This window comes from Oncorhynchus kisutch, linkage group LG3 (genome assembly GCF_002021735.2).
Source record: "Oncorhynchus kisutch isolate 150728-3 linkage group LG3, Okis_V2, whole genome shotgun sequence".
Lineage (NCBI taxonomy): Eukaryota > Metazoa > Chordata > Actinopteri > Salmoniformes > Salmonidae > Oncorhynchus > Oncorhynchus kisutch.
This window is the reverse complement of record NC_034176.2, coordinates 31,172,456-31,182,553: the sequence shown is the minus strand read 5'-3', so window position 1 is coordinate 31,182,553 and position 10,098 is coordinate 31,172,456. Positions and strand designations below refer to the sequence as shown.

General features: G+C 44.2%; 1 protein-coding gene across 5 annotated transcripts in view; it reads left to right on the top strand.

The window, feature by feature from the left end:
- LOC109880466 (EMI domain-containing protein 1) overlaps nucleotides 1-10,098 on the top strand; it is a 74,072-nt gene continuing 63,974 nt past the window's right edge. For 2 of the 5 annotated variants that reach the window (XM_031804194.1, XM_031804210.1), the window contains exon 1: nucleotides 1-737. In XM_031804194.1, the coding sequence (XP_031660054.1) occupies nucleotides 550-737 (188 nt within the window). In that variant the 5' untranslated portion in view covers nucleotides 1-549. The remainder of the gene's footprint in view (nucleotides 738-10,098) is intronic. The other 3 variants (XR_004205304.1, XM_020472694.2, XM_020472688.2) reach the window with 3 other exon arrangements.

Sequence of the window (10,098 nt, the reverse complement as noted above, 5' to 3'; positions counted from 1 at the left end):
AACGTGCCTTGTTTCCGGTGAAATGTTGAAATAGAGAATGGGCAGGGTAAAAGACTGCGGGCTGTGCTTTTAAAAGACTGAAGGAGACTAATTTATTTCCATTGTGAGAAGCTCGATTTGAGATAGGCTACAGTACGCACAGACGGAGGGAGGGAGTGCTGATAGTGAAAAGAAAAGAGACCGGCCAGTCACATTAGCCTACCTATTTTGGCTGGTTGCTTCGGGAACACTGCCTATAGATTAGGGCATGTGGGGAACGTTCTGCAAAGTCGGTGAATGTTTGAATATTTTTGTTTTCGGCCTGTCATTTTTACCTTTCTTTTCGTGATATTTAAAATGCAGCCACGTTCTTTCTTGCTATTATAACGGTAAAGGTGTAGTTGATATTTGTATTTTATGTATTTGGTTGATGAAGGGATGCGCTCTCTCTCCGTGAAGCGAAAACCTGGACTTTTAGGTATATTTTTTTCTCGAACTGGAAAGAAATCTACTCACTAGCTCACTTTTTTTTAGGAACTCTTCAGCCTGTGCTTTTTTGACACCGCGGAAATGGGAGCGTGTCAACCGGACTGCGTGTCCGCGCTTTCCCGAAAAAGTTTCAGTTGGATTGTGCTGCTGCTGTGGCTGACCTCTGCAGCGCACGGAACCTGGAGGACGGGTCTTTACAAATATTCAACTGGGACACAGCTCAACAGAGAGTCTTCCGCAGCGTCTCAAACCTCTATTTATCAAAAAAGGTATGGATTAATGACTTATCGTTTATTGTTGTGCATCTTCTAATTTGTATATTAGAGCCTATAACCTTTCATGGAAATGATGATTACTAGGCTAGTACAGTAGGCTAGATCTTCATAAGGCCAATAAAACAAACCTGTCAAAGACTCACTCAAAGGTTCTGTGTCTTTGAAGCATCCTTTCAGATAAAATGACCTGCTTTAGGATCCATACCATTCACAATTTGAAACATTCATAGATTAGGCCACATTTAATGTCACTGATTAAAAACTCTATTTTCAATTCATTTTAGTTGTCTTTATTTTTTTTCAGATATACTTATAACTAACCTATTGTTATCAATACCTATCCATCTTTTGAGGACCTCAAAGACCCCTTTTTTCTGCCTATTTAAGCAACCAACAATGACTCTTCCCAACCCTATTCTATCCATCTAGCAGGTCTCATTGTCTGCTTGACACTGGGTTTCCTTTTTCCTGTCCAGGCAGCACATTGCGCACTGTGTGCAGTGCTCTCCCATTCTCATTGGCCTGCCCACTGTCGCTCTGTGTGGCCTATTGGCTCCTGTCCTGTGAGAGCAATGCTGTCTCTAAACTGTGCTCTGGTCTGGCTGGCAGCAGTTCTCTTCCTTTCCAACATCTGCTGTCTCTCAGCTGTCAGGGAGCTCCTCATCTGACCAGACTCAGTCCTCCACTAAGCCCCACACACATCCATAAAGACAGGTACAAACCACCAACTCAACCCTCTCATCTGCCTCTATAAATCCCCCTTGTATGGGTCTCAGCAAACAGAGGGGAGCTCTTGAACTGGAATGGATAGTGAATGGAAAACGCTGGTCTGTTTTATGTTGTAATAAAGTGGATCTGCTGAATAACAGGTGAAAAAGCTACTCTTTATCGTTTGTTGCACAAATATACTACTATATTGTGTGAAATGGTCAGATCTGTGTTTAGTATGTTTTGATGTTCTCCCTCTGTGTGTTCCTCCCCTGTGATCCTCAGAGGTGAGGGTTCCGTATAACAGCAGGGTTGTTGATGAGGGTGGTTCTGTGAGCAAAGCCCTCAGACTAAACACAAGAGTGGAAAACACCAGCCCCCTCGCTTCCCTTTTGGACAAAGATAGTGTTTTTCACAGAGGCCAGCCAGCCAATGTGGATGTGATCAAGTTCCCCATCCCACTAATATTTACTCTCTCAGGTTCTGGGCGATGGGGGGATTGATGGGGGAGAGGAGAGGAGAGTGGGTGGAGGGCCCTGCTGATGAGTGTAGTGTCCCTGAGAAGTGTCCAGGTGGTGCAGAGAGGCCCTGGCCTTGGTCCACTGCGTTTACTCCTCCACTCTGAGTCTCTCTCTGTCACTCATGTGCTGTGGTTGGTGGACATGTTTACTAAACACATGCAGCTGCAGTTCTACTTCATCTGGGCTGTTGTCTGTCTAGGCTGCGTCATGTAGACAGGCATGTTTATGGTGTGGGTCAACAAGGCCATTTGGGGGCATTACCATTAGTTCCGTGTAGGACAGAGGGCTGTCCTCTCCTCTCACATGGCCGTAGTAGGAGCACTGTAACATTCCTTTGTCCATACAAAGCATTGAACAAAGTCTTGATGACAGAGGTACTGAGAGAGATAAAAGTTTATTTTAATAATGCTAGGGGTGGTCAAGAGATAATGACTATTGGTCAAGAGATAACAATGACTGAAAAAAGTCTCCCTAGTGCTAGATTCAGACCAGCATCCCGGGCAACCTAGAAATGTTATTGATTGATCCTTTATTTGACCAGGGTAATCTCGAAGAGATAAAAATCTATTTTTCAAGAGAGACTTTGACTAAGACAGCAGCATCAACACATCAGTATCAAGGCTCCTGAGTGGCGCAGTGGTCTAAGGCACTGCATCCCAATGCTAGAGTTGTCACTACAGGCCCTGGTTTGATCCTGGCTGGATCACTACTGACTGGGATCAGGAGTCCCATAGGGCGGCGCACAATTGGCCCAGCATCGTCTGGGTTGGGGGAGGGTTTGGCCGGGGTAACCCGTCATTGTAAAATAAGATTTTGTTCTTAACTGACTTGCATGAATAAAATAAAAGTTAAATAAAAGACAAACAGGCACATGACATCAACCAGACAAAATTGCCATCAACACAATAAGCAGCACATACATGACACAAGCCAGAGCTTGTAATAAATCACAGGGCCATTACAGTATCAAAAAAATACTTTGAGTAAACCATTCTTACAATAAAGGCAATGCAGCAGGGTTTTTTCACCCTTGGCCTAAATGAGGGCTATTGAAGCCAAGCGTAGTTAAGGGATAAGACAGCAGCTGTGTCATTCCACTAATTCAGTGGTTCTTGAGAAGTTTAACTTGGTCATAAAAAAACTTTTGATTTCATTTTCCCTCCCATCTCGAGGTTAAAAAAAACTATTAAATTACTATAGTAAGTGCGTATGAAGTGCCAATTAAACTAACAGGGTTGACTGTAACAAGGTTGACAATTTCATCTTAAATCAGCCACAAATCTTCTTGTGACGAGGGAATGGAAACTTGTTGTGTGCAACAGGGGGTGGCAATTGAATGCAAGCTTCACAAGTTTGCATTTATTGTTAAAACATTTCCAGCCAGTCTATCTATGGGTAACAAGGTTGACATGTTATGCTCGGCCAGCTCAGTTTTCCACCACAAAACACCAGCAAATGGCCAAAAAGAGTAGGACCAGTTAACCTCCCACTAGGCAGAAACGCCTATTTAACTTCTATTCCCCTTTGGTTCAACATCATTTCATTGAAATGACGTGTAAACTACATTGGTTCAACCAGTTTGTGCCCAGTCGGCTGCTTTTCCACTATGATTTGACTATTAGATCTTCAAGGTTTCTTTTTTTCACTCTTTTTTTTAAGGAACAGTTTCACCATATTAAAATGAGTGAATCACTAGTCACCTTAAATAAGTAATAATATTCAGAAATTACTTTGTCAAAGCAACAAAATAACTAGGGCTTTACAATGATGGTGAAAATGTTGACAAATGTTGGGGCTAAGTGGGTTCAAATGTTTCTAGAAGTCACTGAGGGTGCACGGAAAAAAGGATTTGTTAATATAAAAAATCTGAATAATGAAGTGCACTTTATTTAATTCATTTCAAATAACAGTTTTTTTTCAATTCAATATTGGTGCACAATTTCTACTTTAAATATCAAAGGGATGCAAAAGGTACTCATTTTGTGAGCTATTTCCTGTGCTGCCAGCCTGAGGTGGGGGAGTCATGGTCTGACTGCCACACAGACCTCTCACTGTGGGACCTCTAGAGCCTGACCCATCACCACCGCATTCTCCTGCACTACCCCCAACAGAGGAGCTAACAGTTACACATGCACACGCACACACATATGCATGCATACACACACACACACACACACACACACACACACACACACACACACACACACACACACACACACACACACACACACACACAGCTTGGTCATCCATATCAAAGAGTGTCACACACTACCACCTACACATTCACTCAAACATCACAGGTGTCAAAGGAAAGCCCCAAAAATGGTCAAATACTCACACGTCAGACAGTTTTCTCTGCTCCCGCAATGCAAGCGGTACCGGAGCGCCAAGTCTAGGACCAAAAGGCTCCTTAACAAAAGGCTACCCCCAAGCCATAAGACTGTGAACAATGAATCATATGGCCACCGGATTATTTACATTGACACCCCTCCCCCCTCCTTCCATTTGTTTTTTACACTGCTGCTACTCGCTGTTTATTGTCTGTGCATGTCACGTCCCCCATACCTACATGTACAAATTACCTCAACTAACCTGTTCCCCCGCACATTGACTCGGTACCGGTACCCCCTGTATATAGCCTCGTTATTGTTATTTTATTGTGTTACTTTTTATTATTTTTACTTACATTTATTTGGTAAATATTTTCTTCACTCTTTCTTGAAGAGTCTGTGTTGGTTAAGGGCTTGTAAGTAAGCATTTCACGGTGAGGTCTACACAGAGCGGGGACGTTTATCAGGTATGGAGAGCCCTTTTGCCCGGCTCTGCTTAGAGGGCTTTGGCCCCCTCCTCTCATTCACTATGGCCTGATTGGCCCCTGACATGTCCTTTGATCCTGACTAAAATTGGAGCCCAATGGGACACCCCTAATGTCCCCCATTAACCTCTCATTCAACACCTCTTCTACACCGCTGCAGTATATCAACCCACAGAGCAGTGACGACCACCAACACACTATACTACTGGTACTTATCTGCTATTTCATGTTCTTTTTTTTGGCTTTATTTATCTTTAGATTTTTTTTTCTCTCTCTCTATTGTTGTTGTAAACAAAATACACTCTTTATCTAACGCTGTGTTCTATTCTCTCTTGTCCTTTATTAAAATCAGTCCTTCAACTTTCCCTCTGTCTTTGTGCAGAATAATGTCTTTCATGTTCTATCCCAGTTAGAAGCTCACTCTCGTTCTCTCCAGCTCCAGATTTTAACTCCAGGAATGTTTGATCCGTCTCTCTTCAATAATGTCACTGCATATCTCTCTTTTGTTGCACCCTTTTCCCTCTGCCCTGGGACCCACAGTGCATCCTAATTGGTCTATTCTCTACACCTTGTCTGTTCCACTGAGGGCTTCCTTGTGTGACCTCTGCCGTCTCCTCTCCTCCACCTCCTCATCGCTTCTCGTCTGGCCCTCTGCCACATCTGTCTTTTGTCGTTTGTTCTCGACAAGAGCTTTTCCCACAGCCAGAAATCTAGAGGAATTCCTTGAGATTTTTATCATACTAAATGTCTTTTTTTTATGTTCTACCCTCCTCCCACAGCATTGGGCTGGAGAAAGAGGGTGAGAAGGGGGGCTGCGATTTTTCAACTATGTCCCAGATGAAGAGAGTTATTGAGAGGGAGAGGGACTGAAACAGGAAGCTCGGTGGGGAATGCACCTGGACATTATTCACCCTAACCTGGCCTTCCTCTGTCCTCTGTGAGCCTGCCTGTCTGCCCTCCTCTACTCTCTCTGTGTCTCAGAGGGCCTGGCTCTAGGTTTATTCCTCTCTCTATCTCTGTTTCTATCTTCTCTCTCGCTCTATCTCTCTCTCTCTGTTGTTGTTTCTTCTCTTTCCAATAACTAGTGCTCTTACCTAACTGCATATAGATCTGCATGGCCTTGGAGGAGCCTTCCTGTGTGAACAACAGTCCTCAGGCACACTGCAGTGAGAGGACAGCAGCAGCGCTGCTCACCTTGAAGAGTAGAAGCTTGTCAACGTGACAATTTCATGAGCTCTCTGTCATTTTTATTAATTAGTTGTTGGGCCAAAGCTGTGATCTTTCTCTCCCTTAAGCATTTAGATTTCCTTTTCCCCTCTAAACATTTGGCTGTGATCAGTTTCAGGGGTCGTTGTGCCTTGTGATTTACTTGGTTTTGGTCCAGCATCGGGAGTGAAGGAAGGAAGGAGTGAGGGAGTCTGACGTGTTTGCAGAGAGACTTGATACTCGCAGTGGGCCTGCCTGCCTGCCTGGTGCCAGTGCCAGTTAAACACAGCCGTGCTGTTGGGTTTCACACCTTGTAACCAGGGGACATCTCAACCCTGGGGAAGTTTTACACTTTGCAGTTGAGACTGGAACTATTAGGTAAAACAAACACCTGTGTTCCTAATGTGAGATGCAGTACCCCAACTCCCCACTAGTTCAGCTGTAATGTTTCACTTTGATAGCACAAGCTACAGTATACTGAGTCTCTATAAATACTACTTCAGCTGTAATCTGTTTATCACTGTGGTACTTTTGCAATGGATAACACAAGCTATAGTGAGTCTCTATACAAACAAAGTTGTCTCTTCTATCAAATAAAGTAATTATTTGTGAGAGCCTTACTGCAGACTGCTGTGATTCCAGCTGAGTAGTAGAAATGACATGGGGGCCATGTTGTAGCAGGGGATAATGGTCTTAGGCGGTGTTACCTCTGCTTAACAGACTCTTGGTGAGCCCGTAGGCCCATGGTGGATCAAAGCTGGGAACAATCACAGTGTCTGATCCCCTTTGTAGTGGGGAGGATGTGGGCAATTCCTCTCACACACAGGCAGGCTCATCTTGGGCATTACCAAACCGGCATACTGTTATGTTCAGCTCATAACGGTTTTATTTATCTTTCTGTGTACTGAACTCACCCTACTCTACTCTGCTGTGCTGTATTGTACTGCACTGTACTCTGTACTCTACTGCTCTGCACTGTGATGTCCAAACTTGTTAAACATGAGGAGAATGACATTCCTATCCATAATTATGTATTTCTGTGTAGTACAGATCAGGGACCAATGACCAAAATATATATTTTTAGTCTCAAGGTGCTATCTAGAACCTTTAAGGGTTCTTTGGCTGTCCACATGGGATAACCCTTTGAAAAACCCTTTTTGGTTCCATGTAGAATCCTTTCTACAGAGGGTTCTACATGGAACCCAAAAGGGTTATACTTGGAACCAAAAAGGATTCTACATGGAACCAAAATGGGTTCCCCTATGGGGACAGCCACTTTTTTATAAATGTGTGCCATGTCATAGCTGACACCCGATTCCTTCTGTAGACGTCTTTGAATCTTAATTCTGAGAAGACAGTTAATTAACAGAGCTTTTGGAAAACGTGGTCGCATAAAAACCGGAGGGAGATTTGACCATAATTCCGTTAACAAATTTAGCACCTGCACAGTTCTTCCACTAAATTTGTTTTGTACATTTTTCTGTGGAAATTGTTAAAAGTAGTCCTTGTGCATAGAGTTGTATGGTTTGTTAAACGTTGAAATCAATAGTTTCTGTTTGGCAGACATTTTAAAGAAAACAAAACTGAGTCAAAGCATAATTCCATTCATGTGGAAATTCTCTCTTCTAATATCCACTGGATGAATTCATCTGGCTAATCCCCAGTCCTGTTGTGATCTAATCCGTGCTATCAGTCATGGTAATATTCCTCATACAAGGTTAGTGGTTTAAACGGTGTAAACTGCTTTTCTTTTGATCCAGGTCCAATGCTGTCCGGGTAGTGGACAGATCATTGTGGGGCGCAGCAGCAATAGCAGGAATCCCCATTTCAGGTGATTGTTCAGGTGATTGTGGTAAGGGTAGGCAACCACACGTCTGCCACGCTGATCTCCAACACGGGGTGCCCCTCAGGGGTGTGTGCTTAGTCCCCTCCTGTAGTCCCTGTTCACCCACCACTGCGTGGCCAAACACGTCTCCAACACCATCATTAAGTTTGCTGACGACACCACAGTGGTAGGCCTGATCACTGACAACGATGAGACAGCCTATAGAGAGGAGGTCAGAGACCTGGCAGTGTGGTGCCGGTACAACAACCTCTCCCTCAATGTGAGCAAGACAAAGGAGCTGATCGTGAACTACAGGAAAAGGCGGGCCGAACAGGCCCCCATTAACATCGACAGGGCTGTAGTGGAGCAGGTTGAGAGTTTCAAGTTCATTGGTGTCCACATCACCAACGATATATCATGGTCCAAACATACCAAGACACTCGTGAAGAGGGCATGACAACACCTTTTCCCCCTCAGGACCCCAGATCCTCAAAAGGTTCTACAGCTGCACCATAGAGAGTATCCTGACCATAAGGCACTAGAGGGTAGTGTGTACGTCCCAGTTCATCACTGGGGCCAAGCTTCCTGCCATCCAGGACCTACAGTATTTACTAGGCGGTGTCAGAGGAAAGCCCAAAAAATTGTCAAAGACTCCAGTCACCCAGGTCATAGACTGTTTTCTCTTCTACCGTATGGCAAGTGGTACTGGAGCGCCAAGTCTAGGACCAAAAGGCTCCTTAACAGCTTCTATCCCCAAGCCATAAGACTGCTGAACAATTAATCAAATGGTCACCGGCTTATTGACATTTACAGACTATTTCTTAACTCTTTCTTGAACTGTTAAGGGCTTGTAAGTAAGCATTTCACGGTAAGGTCTACACATGTTGTATTCAGCGCATGTGACAAAGTTTGATTTGATTTGTTGTGTGATAGAATAGCTAAGGTCTAGGAACAAGAAAAGAAAATTGAGGGATATCAAGGGATAAACCACTTCCCCTGGCTAGTTCTGAACTGAAGGAGGGATGGTTAGAGGTCTGGCCTCCCATGAAGCGCAGGGACAACAGATGAAAATTAGCTATCGAGCTAAATCGGGTGCAATGGCATGTTGTACATGGTCCCTGACAAATAAACATAATAATTTTAAAAAGCATGGTAGCTCTCTCTCTCTCTCTCTTTCATCTTCTCTCTCTCTCTCTCTCTCTCTTTCAGCTTCATCTTCTCTCTCTCCTCTCTCTCTCTTTCTCTCTTCATCTTCTCTCTCTCCATATTCTCTCCTCTTCTCTTCTCTCTCTCTCTTTCTGAGGCTTCAGAAGGTTATCTATTGGTTCTGGAGGCCATGGAGGGGGAAGGAAACAGGGACCCATCCCAACAAACCATTTACCCTTTATGGAGGCTCATACAGTGTTAAAGAGGGATAGGTTCTCTAGATTATATGGCCCTAGTAGGAGCTTGTGTGCACTGTGCAGGCACTACAACATGTAGGAGTTGTTACTGTGGGCTGCTTTAGGGCTGCTCAGCTTGGTACACACACACACTCTTTCTCACACACACACTACATAACCAAAAGTATGTGGACACCTGCTCGTCAAACATCTCATTCCAAATGTATGGGCATTAAAATGGAGTTGGTTCCCCCTTTGCTGCTATTACAGCCTCCACACTTCTAGGGAGGCTTTCCTCTAGATGTTGGAACATTGCTGCAGGGACTTGCTTCCATTCAGCCACGAGCATTAGTGGGGTCGGGCACTGATGTTGGATGATTAGGCCTGGCTCGAAGTCAGCTTTCCAATTCATCCAGAAGGTGTTCAATGAGATTGAGGTCAGGGCTCTGTGCAGGCCAGTCAAGTTCTTCCACACCGATCTCGACAAACTATTTCTGTATAGACCTCGCTTTGTGCACGGCGCATTGTCATGCTAAAACAGGAAAGGGCATTTCCCAAACTGTTGCCACAAAGTTGGATGCACAGAATCGTCCAGAATGTCATTGTATGCTGTAGCGTTAAGATTTCCTTCACTGGAACTAAGGGGCAAAGCCCCACCACGAAAAACAGCCCCAGACCATTATTCCTCCTCCACATAACTTAACATTTGGCACTATGCATTCTGGCAGGTAGCGTTCTCCTGGCATCCGTCAAACCCAAATTTGTCCGTCGGACTGCCAGATGGTGAAGCGTGATTAACCACTCCAGAGAACATGTTTCTACTGCTCCACAGTCTAAATCATTTTCTCTGGGTGTGCACCAGCTCATGCTTTTTATGAAGCTCCCGACAAACAGTTAT